At 36.4% G+C, this 14523-nt stretch overlaps 3 protein-coding genes across 6 annotated transcripts; all 3 read left to right on the forward strand.

Annotated features, from left to right (window-relative positions):
* The first annotated feature begins 2684 nt into the window (after nt 1–2684).
* Nucleotides 2685–5004, forward strand: LOC117238848 (elongation of very long chain fatty acids protein 6-like). Its single transcript, XM_033504053.1, has 2 exons — nt 2685–2879; nt 4136–5004. The coding sequence occupies exons 1-2, from the start codon at nt 2685–2687 to the stop codon at nt 4664–4666; spliced, it is 726 nt and encodes a 241-aa protein (XP_033359944.1). The 3' UTR covers nt 4667–5004.
* Nucleotides 5005–8123: 3119 nt separating this feature from the next.
* LOC117238844 (piggyBac transposable element-derived protein 4-like) lies at nt 8124–12397 on the forward strand. 4 transcript variants are annotated; one of them, XM_033504050.1, is made up of 5 exons: nt 8124–8191; nt 9287–9401; nt 9507–9610; nt 9804–9949; nt 10278–12397. In XM_033504050.1, exon 5 carries the CDS (start codon nt 10294–10296, stop codon nt 11959–11961), a length of 1668 nt encoding a protein of 555 aa, XP_033359941.1. In that variant the 5' UTR covers nt 8124–8191; nt 9287–9401; nt 9507–9610; nt 9804–9949; nt 10278–10293; the 3' UTR covers nt 11962–12397. The 4 variants fall into 4 exon arrangements, with proteins under 4 accessions (XP_033359941.1, XP_033359940.1, XP_033359938.1 ...); XM_033504049.1 differs by having other exon boundaries at nt 8129–8572; XM_033504047.1 differs by having other exon boundaries at nt 8129–8440.
* Nucleotides 12398–13134: 737 nt separating this feature from the next.
* Nucleotides 13135–13718, forward strand: LOC117238849. Its single transcript, XM_033504054.1, has 3 exons — nt 13135–13147; nt 13221–13438; nt 13527–13718. Exons 1-3 carry the CDS (start codon nt 13135–13137, stop codon nt 13716–13718), a joined length of 423 nt encoding a protein of 140 aa, XP_033359945.1.
* Nucleotides 13719–14523: the final 805 nt, after the last annotated feature.

A 14523-nucleotide genomic window follows, 5' to 3' on the forward strand; every position in this document is an offset into this window, starting at 1 on the left:
TTCGATCCATTTGAACAGGCAGGCACGGGCACTTCAAAACTTGTTCAACTAGGATAACTAGAACGAAAACACGAGAACAAAACACTAGAGCTATTGCATGAACAAAAGCTTTGAAAAATACAAACATTGCAGAGGAAGCGATTGCATAAAAATCCGCTGCGTTAAATGTGCAGGTACACACCCCACTGACCAGTGCACTAAATCACCGGAAACCCCAACGAAGTGCATCCACTGTCAAGGTGACCATTCTGCTAACTACAAAGGCCGCTCAGCCTACAAAACCTTATGTATAAATAAGTATCCCAAGCTTAGAGCCAAAGAGACAACCAATCAAATACCCAGTCTTCCGAAATTCACTACTACTTCAATCTCCTATACTACTCCCAAACAGTACAAGGAAATCAAAATAATCCAAATAACCACAGGGTCCATTCTCAAAATAATGTCTCCAATTCATAAAACACAGACAACGTCTCTAGTGTCACAGTGGCCCCGGGAATGCAGCAATAGGATAATCATATCTCACATACCTTAGCCATCGAAACAGTAACTAAGCAGTAACAGGATCCCTATGTGACCGGCATCCAACGATAACCCCTCCACAGGAGCCAACCCCTTGATATAAAAAAACCTCCCAAGTCAGTACTCGACATTCTATTCTGTTCTGTTATAACATTCTGTATCGTTACTTTGTCAGTTTCTAATAAATTTTGTAATAACGATCATAATGAAATACGAATCTCTCACCTTACCTGCGGAACGTGAAATAATCCCGAATCGACGTGACACTAGACTTGAAAAGTTAATAGAAAAACAATCTGAACAAATAAATAATTTACTATCACTATTAACACTCATCATGGATAAATTAATAATTTATTTTGCCCCGACGCAAAATAAAACCAAGACGCATAGCTCATTGAAATGCAAACGGACTAGCTCAACACAAATTCGAACTAGAACTCTTCCTAAAGCAACAGCAAATCGACGTAATACTCGTACCTGAAAACCACTTCACCGATAAAAACTATCTGAAAATAAATGGTTATAACTTCTACCATACCCAACATCCCAGCGGAAAGGCCCACGGCGGCACCGGAATCATTATCAAATCCAGCATTAAGCACTACGAACTTCCATCATTCCAGAAAGACTACCTCCAAGCAACAAACGTAGCAATAGAAGACTACCATGGTACAATCACCACTTCAGCAGTATACTGCCCTCCCAGACACTCCATCGCCAAAGAAGATTTTGATAACTTTCCTGACACTCTGGGCAATAGATTCATAGCTGAAGGAGACTATAACGCCAAACTTACCCAATGGGGCAGAGGTCACAGTAAGAGGCAAAAATCTCTTAAACAGCATAATCACCAACAATTTCAACTACTTCACCACATATGAACCCACACACTGGCCCACTGACACTAACAAAATACCTGACTTACTTGACTTCTTCATAACTAAAAATATCTCGCCAAAATATGTCCAAATCAACTCCTCGGCTGATCTCTCTTCTGACCATTCGCCCGTGATAGCAACAGTCAGTTCAACAAGTATCGAGAATACATCTAATGGCTTTATTCATAACCAACTCACCAACTGGCAGCTCTTTAGAGAAGTCTTTAATGACTCAACTTCAGCCTTAATTTCACTAAAAACTAATGAAGATATCGAAGCAGTCACGAAATACTTAAACGCGAGCATAATAAACGCTATCCGCTCCTCCACACCTACTAATACTTCTATCAGCAAACGTGAATATCCCCATTACATATTTAAAAAAATAGCAGAAAAACGTAGACTAAGAAGAGTATGGTAGACCCATAGAACACCGGATGACAAACGCAAACTAAACAACGCAACTAGAAAGCCAATCACAATCATCAAAAATTATAAAAACGACTGTTTTCATAAATATCTCGCCAATTTGTCCCCCACAGCTGACTCCAACTACTCACTATGGAGGGCTTCCAGGAAACTCACGCGCTCCCCGCAAATAATCCCATCAATCCGCTATCCGCAAGGTGGATGGGCGTGTAGCCCTATAGGTAAAGCCAACCTGTTTGCTAAATACTTGTCTAAAGTATTTAAACTCCATTCCTCCAAAGCTGCCGCAGACATTACTGAACACCTGCGCTCTCCCTTCTAAATGTCTCCTCCTATCGAACCCTTCACTTCTGCAGAGATTATAGAATCAATCAGTCGCCTAAACCCCAAGAAAGCAGCGGGGCATGACCTAATAGGCAATAGAGCAATCAATGAACTTCTCATAAAAGGGATTGCACTCGTCACATCGATTTTTAACGCAATTCTTCGCCTTGAATACTTTCCTAAGGTCTGGAAAATTTCTTTTCCAGGAAAGGTCTTTTACCTATCCTGTCAAAACTATTCGAGAAAATGCTAACGAATAGACTCCTTCCACTCTTGGGGGATTTGAAAATACTCCCAGATCATCGATTCGGTTTTCGGAAACAGCATTCAACAGTAGAGCAAATCCATCGCATAACACACATTATCAACCAATCCCTTGAAAAGAAAAAATATTGCTCAGCGATATTCCTAAACATTCAACAGGCATTCGACAAAGTATGACACGAAGTACTACTATACAAACTTAAAAAAGTCCTACCACACACCTACTACTCCATCTTAAAGTCCTACCTAACCAATAGGCAACTCATGGTTAAATACTTAGACGTCACTTCCACAACGTTCCCAATGGAATCTAGCATACTCCGAGGTAGTGTCCTCGGACGCCTGCTGTTCTCCATCTACATTGCCGATTTACCAACATCAACAGAGATAACAATAGCAACATTTGCTGACGACACAGCGCTACTAGCTTCCCACGCTGTTACGTCGCATGGAACAGCTGTACTCCAGCCGACGCTACCTGGCAGCCAGCGGCCCTCAATAAACTCAAGGACCCACCATAAACCGTCAACTTTGGCTTCATTGTTTCCACATGTTTGCCAGTCAAACTGTTTGTCTAGAAGTAAGTATTTTCAGTTTATTTTCGGGTTTCGGAAAAGTCCTTGAGTTTATTAGGCTCTTAGAAATCACGGAGAAAGCGTGTAGTCACCGAATGGGAGTACCGAACACATGTTTATCGAAAAGGACTGGTTTTCCCCAGGAACGAAGTAACCCCCCGATGCACGTTGGTGGGAGACTACCTCATATCCTTTTTCATTAGCATGGCTCATAACCAATCGGCATCGCGGATGGTTACCCTCACTTCCTTGACGAAAAGTGTCAACAACGAATCCGCGTTCTTCGTTCAAAGGGCACACCCACGCCAAGCTTTCCTCCGGAAAAACATAAGAGGGAATAGTCAGTCAAGCAATTCGAGTCTCTCAAGTGGGTCATTACATCAACTCAATACTGTAGAAGCAATTCAGAAAAATATGACAAGGAAGGGATGTGTGTTGAATAATAGATAATAAAACTTCATTTACCTTAAAAACTGTTCTTTTTAATAATATTAGCCCGAAACTTTTTAAATGTAAATGCATACAGAATTTGATTTTATGCTAAAAGTATCTGTACATGCTCAATCCGCCTTGCGATAGCATACGTATCTAACAGGGGATTCGTAATATATTTGACACATATTATCTTTACACGGGAAAATCCATGTCGAAGGAGCAAAAATATCCTGCAAAATTGAGACTGAAAACATATTTTACGGAATATCCCGGAAATTATTACGTTTAGAAAGATAGTTTAAACGTAGCAATTGTCTACAAGCAAGGAATTCAGCTAAACAGTTTTAATCTATAATTTAATTTTATCTGTAAATTTTCTTTAATACTGGAAATTCGCGTCTTTTTGTTAACTTTTATTGCAAAATGTTGTTCGATGCTCTGGAAAATTGAGAAACTTCAAAGAAATGTATAAAATATGGATAAATGGAAATTTTTATTTTTGATATTATAACAAAAATAACTGCATTTGTTATTATTGTACTATACTTGAAATAAATTCAGCCACTTCCAACATAAAAGTAAATTGTTTGTAATATGAAAAATACACAACATCAGACAGATATTAAGAAACACACTATGTAACTTCAATTTATATATCATGTTCATAACATATAACAATATTTCCAAAATATTATATCATAATAGAAATGTAATTATATTCTTTCCAGCCATCTTACTCAAGATCCAGTTTTCGGTTTTTGGTCGTGGACCTTTGCCCTATCGAAGCTAGTAGAATTTGGCGACACAGCCTTCATTGTGTTACGAAAGCAACCGTTGATTTTTCTACATTGGTACCATCACGTAACAGTCCTTCTCTATACCTGGTTCTCTTATGCAGAGGCCACAGGAAATGGCAAGTGGTTTGGCTTGGTAAACTCTTTCGTTCATGCCTGGATGTACTCCTATTATGCTCTGAAAGCAATGCGGTTCAATATACCAAAATGGGTCGCCATGTTTGTTACTACGCTACAGCTATCACAAATGGTTGTGGGTTGCATTTTAACTGCATCAGCTTACTACTATGTACACAGTGCCCAAGTTGAATGTCATGTTACGCCTTTGAACATCAAACTTGCTATGCTGATGTACCTCAGCTATTTCATTTTATTTGCCAGATTCTTCCAGCAGGCTTATTTATCTAACAAACACATAAAAAAAATTGGAAAGAAGGATTAGCCTAATAGATCTGCAAGTTATAACAAGCTGAAGTTTATGTAGAGCAGGTGAAAAATTTTTTAAATCTTTTTTACGGATGCTTTTCAGTGACATATCTTAAGAAAAACTTTATCAAAATCTCATGTGATGGATATGGACGTCAAGAAATAATTTGATGAATATAATTCTCTCAAGCCTTTGTGAAGGCAAAGTTGTAAAGATTGATTGTGAATGAATGAAAATGGAGAAATAGAATTAAAGTAAATCTCGCACACTAAATCAGAAATAAATTTTTAATATCTTAACGATATTATCGTTAACTATAGTACGAATGAATTAATAAATCTCGTCCTGGAAACGCATATATCCCTAATCTGTTTACTTATGAAACGATTTCCAAAGAAATTTTTTGGTTTCTTTTATTTGTAATGTTTCCTTCTTCCGATAACGTGACAAAACCTTACTGGAACAAGAACGGAAGCGATATAATATTTGAAAATGTAATGTGTAAATATTCGGGTAATATTAACGTATCTAATATTGAATCATTTAATAGTAAAAAAAATATTAAACACAGATTCGCCGGCAAATCTGATATACTTTTATAATAATGAATTATAGGGTTGACATATTTATTGTCGTACGTATAAAACTATGAAACTATATATATTGAAAGAAGCCATAGAATACATAACAATTTGTATGAATAAAGTACGAGTGATATTAAAAAATGGATCATGCATTAGTTCAAAAACTTTATCGAGCCTTAGAATATTTTCTGCTACTTTTAAGTGTCAATATTGATTATTATCTTGTTTAGTATGTAGGGAACGCCTCTCAAACGTTTTTCTATTTTCATTCGAACTACCTATGTACGTATATATGTATGTATATTATACCGCCGTTTTCTGGTGGTATTACATATTCTAATGGTGTAAGAAAATACTTATACTCATTGTTTTGTAAAATACACACTACCGGTAAAGAATTGATAACCTTCCCATTGCGTCTATATTATATCATCTACTAGTTTTATTATGAGTTTAAGAGTTATTACTACAAAAATTAAAGAAATGATAAAATTTTTGCAAACAGTGCTTTCTTTTTAGTTTGTTACAATATTTTAAAAAGCAGCCTTATGAAACTTCAGAATCGAGGAAAAATATTCGTCGGTGTGACGGTAAGCTTTAATTAAGGCTTTAATTAAGGACGGATTTCTTCCGGTACCCCCGCGCCATACGCGGCTACGTTTGTTAAAACTCGAATCACATGGGCGATATCCATAGCCGCACTAGTTCCAATATATGTATGCCATGTTTGTGTTGACACATATACCACAGCGTTAATATCATGGACAGCACTGCTTCTATTTTTCAACAAGCAAGTTTCAAGTATTGCATTGCATCTGATGCACCTGTCACCCGCTCAGAAACAGTAATAAAGTAGACGAAACATCCTGCATGCCACAGCTATCGAAATAATAACAAAACAGCAACTGAATAGCCGCCTCTGATATACATCGGACGATAACCTCTCCAAAGGGACTAAAACCTCCTACATTAGCGCTCAACACATTATTCTGTTAATTATTCTGTAACACTTTGAACCGTCACTCCGTTGGATTTATACAATAAAATTTCCATCATCTTATACGAAGTTCAATTCCTTCACGTTATTCGTGAAACGTACGAATATATTTACTGCGACGCGAGGAGAGGAGATCACCAGCGATCTATTGGTTTCATGATTTCTTCTGTCTTCGACGTGACACACGCATTTGACTGGCTTGGAAGCTGTTTTGCGATCCGACCATTGCAGCCGAATTAGTAACTATTAATTTTTATTAAATACTTTTATTTTAAGAGTTAATTTTTACCCAATAAAAATTATTAAAAATTATTTGTTATTAAATATTCTTATGCTAAAAATATATTTTTAGTTAGTAAAAATTAATAGGAATTAGTGAAACCTATACATTTTTTAATAACAATTAATTGTCATTAAATATTCTTATTTTGACAATAATTACGAGTTAAAACAATTAGTTTCACTTAAAATATGTCTTCACAACCCTAACGTAATCACAGAATCATCTGAAGGAAGAAATATGTGTGGATTTCGAAGCTTTGGGAGGTTGTGAATTCATAGGGACAAAATGTTTTTAAATTCAACTCCTGAAATTTGATTTTGATCGCGTCACATAATCTAAAGAACTCTTTATATGTTTTTTCGTTATTCAGCCAAATGGTTCCTTATTAATATGTCGGAGATGAAAGAACACCGGAGCCTTCCCTTTGGAATTTTGGGAAAATCCCGTAACATTGTAATTCAGAATCTACCATAGCTGTAATTAAATAATTGCAGTCACCCAGTCCAATTGTAATTGTTCGGGATTTGTGATAATGAGCTTGGGCTCGAGGCGACAGTCAGTCGCCAAACGTAGCCGCGGTCAAGGGATGAACGCTTTGTCTAACAAAGGTACGGAGTAATCCTATAGCTCTCCTTAAAAGAAATATTTGTGGCGGCACGCGACAGTAAACATTCCAACGGTTTCTGTTCCGTGGCTCGCCACACGCAGATCCTATTCTTCGGGTATGATGGTTACCAGATGCCGACGCGTCTCCACAGTACGTGATCAGCTAGTCCGAGGGTCGTTATAAACATTAAGATCTAGTTACCTAAGGTCCTTCAAACAGACAAACAGTGTTTGTCCCAACTACGGGAAGATAGGGGAGATCTATTTTTCAACGAACGACGCTTCCCGCTAGCAACCTTCCCTCAAGGACGGCTACCATCCTTTTCTAGCCACCCACATGGAAATTGACCAATTAACAGCAATGTCAATTTCCCTCACTTTCTGAACGAAGGCTATCCTCGACGAATCCGATGATCTCGTGTCCTTAGACACACCCCATCATAGTTTTCCTCTACAGCATCATCGCGACGGAAAGTCATTCTCTCGTGAGGTCTCACTAGCGGGTTACATAGCGTCTTTACGCTCGGTGAATATTTTACGTTTTAACAAAGAGCTAGTTTAGTAATACTTGTATCGTAGACAAGTAAATCGAGTCCAATTTAGACTTTGGAAGAAAGTACATTTGTTATCCCGTTGACCGCGGATTCGTTTTCGACCACTGTCATTAGTGTCTAATCACCGCGGTTACTTGTCAATTCTAGAATATACGCACTTGTACTAATAATCATATTTGCACTAGTCAGTGTCTTCTCTATTGCATAACAACAATGTGTAATCCTAATAAAGATTCGTTTCATGCCCCTAACCCTATTTCTAATGTAAAGCCGACATATATATTATTGTAGTTTATTTGGCATGCATATGTATTCATATTTATTCGTTCTCATATTATGTATGTCTTGGTTATTTGTTGTTAGTATATACAACATAATTTCATTTAGATGGTTTCTTCTTCATGTTATTTACATATTTTACACTAGAATTTTAATTAGCCACCTTGCACAGTCGTATCAAGATGGCCACCTTCTGTCCCAAATGTCAACACGTGCTTCAAGTTCAATCGAAATATCGTATTATTTCACTAAAATTCCAGAATCTTAGTATTATTAACTATTTGTCATGTCACTAAGTGGGATCGTTATGTGTGTCGTACCGCTCAGTGTATTTTTACGTTGCATTTAGTATTGATTACGTTTAAACCTCTTACTCTACATGTGAAGTATCAATGTGTTTATCAGTAATATTGTTGTCCTATATAGTAAATTATTATTTTATGATTTGAGCTTATCTCATGCATAGGCATCGTGTATTATTGCTTTGTAAGTAGTGTAAAAAACGCTTTATGATAGTGCGTTCTTTGATTGATAGAGATTAAAACTCCTGTATGCGTGGATGGTTACAGTTATTTATATTACGAGTGCTTTTAATTTGCACCAATTTAATGTATATCAGTGAATTCTAATTTCTCCCCCTTGTTTATTTTCATATTTTATAGAACTCATTCACGTAAGAAGTTAGATTGTGAATTTGTGTATACTTTGAAATATTTATATTCTTATATTCTTATCATCTCGATCTTATTGTTCATAGGATTCAGAATGATAAATCATAACTCTAGTGTTCATAAAATATGAAAATCTTGACTATATTGCAAATAATCAACTAATTAACGGTTTTTTATTAATATTTGGAGCGTACTATAGTGTAGTTTTTTTTTATTTTAATTTGTACTAGTGTGTTTGTATATTACATAGTGGCTTCTTGTTCCTTTTGACGCTATAATTTGTTAATAAATTTTATTTAATTTAATAAATCTGCTCCAACTACCTTATCGACCGTACCGTATCATAGTTCGACAACCTGCTGCATCTCATTCAAGCGCTACTAGTTCTGTGCTATGTTCGTTCTGTCTAATATAGCCGCAACTGTCAACACGTGTACCAATGTGTTCAAGTGTTACTATAATCAATTAATTATATAGCTAAAATAAATTAAATTTTTGAGCAAAGTAGTGGATTCGCCTTTTGTGCGTTTACCGTAATACATAACTACATAGTGTTGCAATGCTTAACTATTAAGTTTAATTGTTTATTCGGCACGTGGTTGACAGTTTCTCTTATGATGTTTCTTTCTTCTAGCAATATAATTAATGTATACCTGTGCAGGTTCATCATGCGGTGAGTAACTGTGGAATAACTGTGTCTCACGTTTCATCGACAGCATTGATAATACAGGAATATTATCACGTGTTGTCTCCGTTAGCAATCTAACGTCGCATCGGTGTGTTACTATTTTTTAATTTATATTAACATTAATATTAAAATTTCTTCGTTAATATACTAAAATTGTATTTATTCCATGCTGGAATCATCCTGTTGTGGGAAGTTATCCAGTGTTATACATGAAATGGCGGATCATCTATCTACTACCACGTGCATAGAGGTTATGTGGACTCTTAATGTTCCATCAAGTACAAAGTTCCATCAAAGGTAAAATAGCTTCTGTAGTGAGTATAGTAATATTGTTTCCACATCATGTGGTAGCTATAAAATTAAGGATTTTTATTAAGGAATATTCTATGCACGCCTGCTGCGTTTGCGTCTTCTAAAGAATTCATGTTGTTTTTCTTTCTCTTGTCTATTCTTCATAATCGTCCTACAGAGTTCATTAAAATGTTTCCAGAGCTGTTCACTCTCAGCGACTGTATCAGTGAGATTTCTAGGAGTCAGCGTTTTTTCTGCATGGTTTTCAAGAGCATACTGTGCATCCTCTAATTCTTCACCACAACCCTAGCATTTACTGGTCGTTTCTTTATTTATCTTTTCATGGTATGTATTAAAAATACCACGTTTAGGAAGTATCTGAAATATACCTTCGTTTATTTTTAACCTGTTAGGTATGATGCGCCATTATACTGGCTCACTCTACTGACTCATTCACCATTTGAAGTAAATGATCCGTTTCATTTGTCTTGCTTCACGCTTCTTTTGCCCTCACAACGTTTTCTGAGAGTGTTAACAATATATAGATGTAATATATAGTCTTCGCTTTTGATATGTCAGTGTGATGTATCAATTGTTGCTTTTTGTTAAAATAAATATACCATTATTAGATGCTCTTTTTAACATGCCGATTCATATCCTTATAATTTTTTAGAATCTTCAACCTCAAAATGTCATTTCAAAATAGGAAGCGAAGAGCAATTTGCTACAATTCAGAAACAGACTTGGAAGTCGAAAATGACTTAACCAAAAACAAACGTGATAGGAAGAATGGAAAAAAATTGAGAACACTAAATTCGTCCGAATCAGAAGATTCCGATGTTCACGGAGAGACAACATGCGGAAAAATAATCTGGTCATATGAAAATTTGAAACCACAAGTGCATAAATTTGATTCCCACAATTCTGGCATGTCAATCCAGCTTAATCGATCTGCAACTCCGATCGATTACTTCCAACTATTTTTCTCTGAAGAATTAGTGTCATTTATTGTGGAAAAAACGAATGAGTACCGCAAATTCAAGATGGACAATTCTAAGCGTTCTTTCCTAAAACCTCACGAAAGAGAAACAACATTGAGTGAAATATATAATTTCTTTGTAATTCATTTACTAATGTCGCGAGTAAAGAAATTACATTTTTCCGAATATTGGACAAAGGATAAATTTTTGCGAACCGATGTTTTTGGCAAAATTATGAATAGAGACAGATACGTTTTTCTATTACGCATTCTTTACTTCAGTAAAATTGAGTTAGTTAATTCCGATAGACTGATAAAAATTACAGAATTTTGTAATAAGCTTTGTCGTTCCTTTCAAAATTGTTTTATTCCATTCCGCCATTTATGCGTGGATGGAAGTTTATTGTTAAAGAGGCGGTTATCATTCCAGCAGTATATCCCGTCCAAACGGAATATGTTTGATATCAAGTCTTTTGTATTGTACGACTGCAAAACGGGATTCGTACTAAATTTTGTTGTATATGCCGACAGCGATTCCGAAATAACAAAAATGAACGAAAAATATCTAGGAAAATCGGCTGAGGTTGTACTCACATTATTGAATTCATATTTAGGAAAGGGGCACACATTGTTCGTTGACAACTGGTATACCAGCCCGACCTTATTCAGTTATTTACATGATAATAAAACTAACGCGTGCGGCACCGTAAAGTCGCGAAGAAGAGAAATGCCTGTAATGAAGGAAAAACTAGACAAGGGTGAAATATGCTTCCGATCATCGCCTAATATGCTCGCTCTCAAGTGGCAAGACAAACGGGAGGTATATATGTTGTCAACTTCCCACTCCGCGGATTATATAAATACTAAAAAAATAAACTATCAGACCGGAGAAATTATTCAAAAACCGTCTTGTATTGTTGATTACACTGCCAATATGGGTGTGGTCAACAACAGGGACAAAGTAATATCGAGTGTACAATCAGTCCGAAAAAGTGTTAAATGGTATAAAATATATTTTTTCCATCTGCTTGATGTGGCAATCTGGAACGCGTATTGTTTATATAAGCTTCAAGAGAAAGAAAAAGTAGCAATGCGAGTGTTTCACCTTAGATTACTTAAAGAAATTTTCGAAAAATTCAGTTATACGAATAATAACATTAGCTCTAACAAATCTATCGCAGATCATCCCTTCAGACTAAGCGGAAAACATTTTCCATCGCACTGTAGGTCCACAAAATCTAAAAAAGCGTTACGAAATTGTATCGTATGTTCAAAGAATGATGTAAGACGAAGATCGCGCTATGAGTGTGAAGATTGTGACGTGGGTCTATGTGTCATACCGTGCTTTAAAATATATCACACTCAATTGTATTATTAATTATTAAAGTAAATTATTAATCTCTTTGTTACGGCTGAATTTTGCACGGGGCTGTTTCTCTGTATGGCTGAGTTTGACGCGATTCACGCTTAACACGTTCGTCGCCCAGCGTGATTCGACTAAGTTTCCTGCAGGGCCCAAATCCGACCGCCGGTACACAGAACGTAAATAGAGCGCTAAGTGGGAATTCATTGTTTATCGCCTTCGATTCATTCTAAAGAAAAATTTATTTAGTTTTGAAATGGAGAAAGCGATAAGTTTTCCAGCTAGAGTATTCCGAGGGATCTCATGGCAGATATCTCAGATCTTTCATTTAGTCGAGAAGCATACTTGTGACACGTACATCAGTGATTTTTTCATCCTCAAAATGTTCAGTAAACAGCGTGAAAATATATTTGAACGTAAGGAGAGTAGTGATGACGAAGTATTGAATTTTAGAAAAAAAGTTATAAATAGAATTTCATCGAGTTCGGACTCGGATATTGAGGAAGCATGTGCAAGCGAAGGTCTCAAAGACATGTTGGAAGAACTAGTCATAGACGAAGAAGAGAAATTCGACTCTATTGATAATTCATTGAACAATATTCAATGCAACAGACATTTCCGTTCACCGGAAAAAGCGGACTTTTGATGGATTTGCCGTCTGACATTAGCGCAAGTGAAGTGTTTTCGTTATTCGTTGGTGAAAAAATGATAAGCCTTTTAGTCACAGAGACTAATAGATATGAGAGCAAAAATTACATCAACATGAAGTGACCGGTCAAACTCGATATAGGAGGTGGAAAGCCACCACTTCCAAAGAAATTATAAAATTTATCGAACTAATGATTTGGATGTCTAGTACAGACACCGCTTGTTATATGTTGGTCAACGAGCCGTCTTTACAATTTTTCATTTCCACGCAACAGAATGTCCCGTAATCGTTTTGAAAAATCGCTATTGGCAAACTTGCATTTTGCAAATAACGAAACTATAGAACAGAGTAGCAGACTTGGAAAAGTTTTACTACTCATAAACATATTGATAGACAATTACCAACAAAGTTGTTCACCAGGCAAAGATATTGTAGTCGACGAGACAATGGGACGACTAACACTCCGGCAATACATATCGACGAAATCACATTAAGTATGGTATAAAGCTATTCAAACTGTGTTCCACCGAAGCTTACACATGGTCTGCAAAAGTATATTCTGGACGAGAAACCACCGGAAGTAAGCAAGTTAGCATAGCTGAGAACGTCTGCATTGAACTTGCAGATACATTGCTAAATGAAGGACGAACTTTGTTCATCGACAATTTTTATACGAGCTATCAGTTAGTAGTGAAATTTTTAAATTTTAGGACGCATGTCCCTGGAACTGTACGGCACAACAAAGAATATATGCCCAATTCCGTAACGTCGTGCCCGTTGAAGAAAGGTGAAATGATAGCACGAGAGGATAAGAACGGTATTGTGATTCTCAAATGCAGAGATGTTTGAAATGTTAGAATATTATCAACAAAACATGCACCTATTATGATTTCAAGCTCGAATTCTACATATCAGATGTCCTCCAAAATAGAAACCTTTGGCGGTAACTACATATAATAATGGAAAAATTGGTATCGACAGAAGTGACCAGATAGTCTCATATGCCACTACGATACGGAAAAGCATCAAGTGGTATCAGAAATTAGCATTACATTTACTCTTAGGCAGAACTATAGTAAATGCTCATACTGTGTACCAAATAGCCACAAACAAAAAGTACTGATAAGACAATTTCGGGAAATTCTCGTTTACGAATGGTCCAATGTGTCCTCAGAAAATACTGTCTGTGTGTTCGACAAAATTGTGTTCGACAACCATCGAAAGAAAACGAAGAAGGTGACCCACCATTTGGGGATACGTAAAAATCAAGAAGGCAAGCATATAAGGATGTGCACCCTATGTTACAAGAAGAAGAGGCAAACTGTCTCACGCGAAGAAGCGAGAAAAAACATAAAAAGAACTACAGTGTATTGTTCGAAGTGCCCAAAATCACCCCAAATGTGTTTGGAATGTTTTAGCGAATATCATGTGATATAGCATAATGTAATATTTTATCCAGAATATAAATTAATAAAAAGTATGGTATAATGTGTTTTTAACATTTTTATGTTGTATATCCTATATATAATATCGTATATTTACTTAACTCGAACAAGAAGAGCGTCACCATTGGTGATGGGGCCCCTGTAACGTCGCCCAGAAGCCAGGAATCCGCCGACCTCAGGATATGCATATAACACCTGGTCATGCGATAGCAGTGAGAATAGACAGTAGCCGGATTCCCACCCGTGAGATATATGAATCATAGTGAGGAGAAAGATCCCAGTCCTTTAGTCAGTAAGCCAGTCTGTATTTTGCTATTGAGGTGTAACTTCGCCTTGTGAATAAAGTATACGAACGGGCTATTGTTCATTCGCCTTTTTTTATATTATATGTCGGGTTAACATTAGAATTTAAGGCGCGTAACGATTCTTCGTTTGAACTAGCCATCGTTTTACGAAACAGAGATTATATTTACGCGAATATAC

This window comes from Bombus vosnesenskii, unplaced genomic scaffold (genome assembly GCF_011952255.1).
Source record: "Bombus vosnesenskii isolate JDL3184/JDL3185 unplaced genomic scaffold, Bvos_JDL3184-5_v1.1 scf7180000013642, whole genome shotgun sequence".
Taxonomy (NCBI): domain Eukaryota; kingdom Metazoa; phylum Arthropoda; class Insecta; order Hymenoptera; family Apidae; genus Bombus; species Bombus vosnesenskii.

What these genes read in the sequence shown, in the direction of transcription:
- LOC117238848 (XM_033504053.1), top strand. Translation starts at nt 2,685, where the DNA reads ATGGTTAAATACTTAGACGTCACTTCCACAACGTTCCCAATGGAATCT. An exon ending in TTACGTCGCATGGAACAGCT is followed by an intron (nt 2,880 to 4,135) that starts GTACTCCAGCCG and finishes ATATCATAATAG; the next exon opens with AAATGTAATTATATTCTTTC.
- LOC117238844 (XM_033504050.1), top strand. Translation starts at nt 10,294, where the DNA reads ATGTCATTTCAAAATAGGAAGCGAAGAGCAATTTGCTACAATTCAGAA.
- LOC117238849 (XM_033504054.1), top strand. An exon ending in TGATTCTCAAATGCAGAGAT is followed by an intron (nt 13,439 to 13,526) that starts GTTTGAAATGTT and finishes CCTCCAAAATAG; the next exon opens with AAACCTTTGGCGGTAACTAC.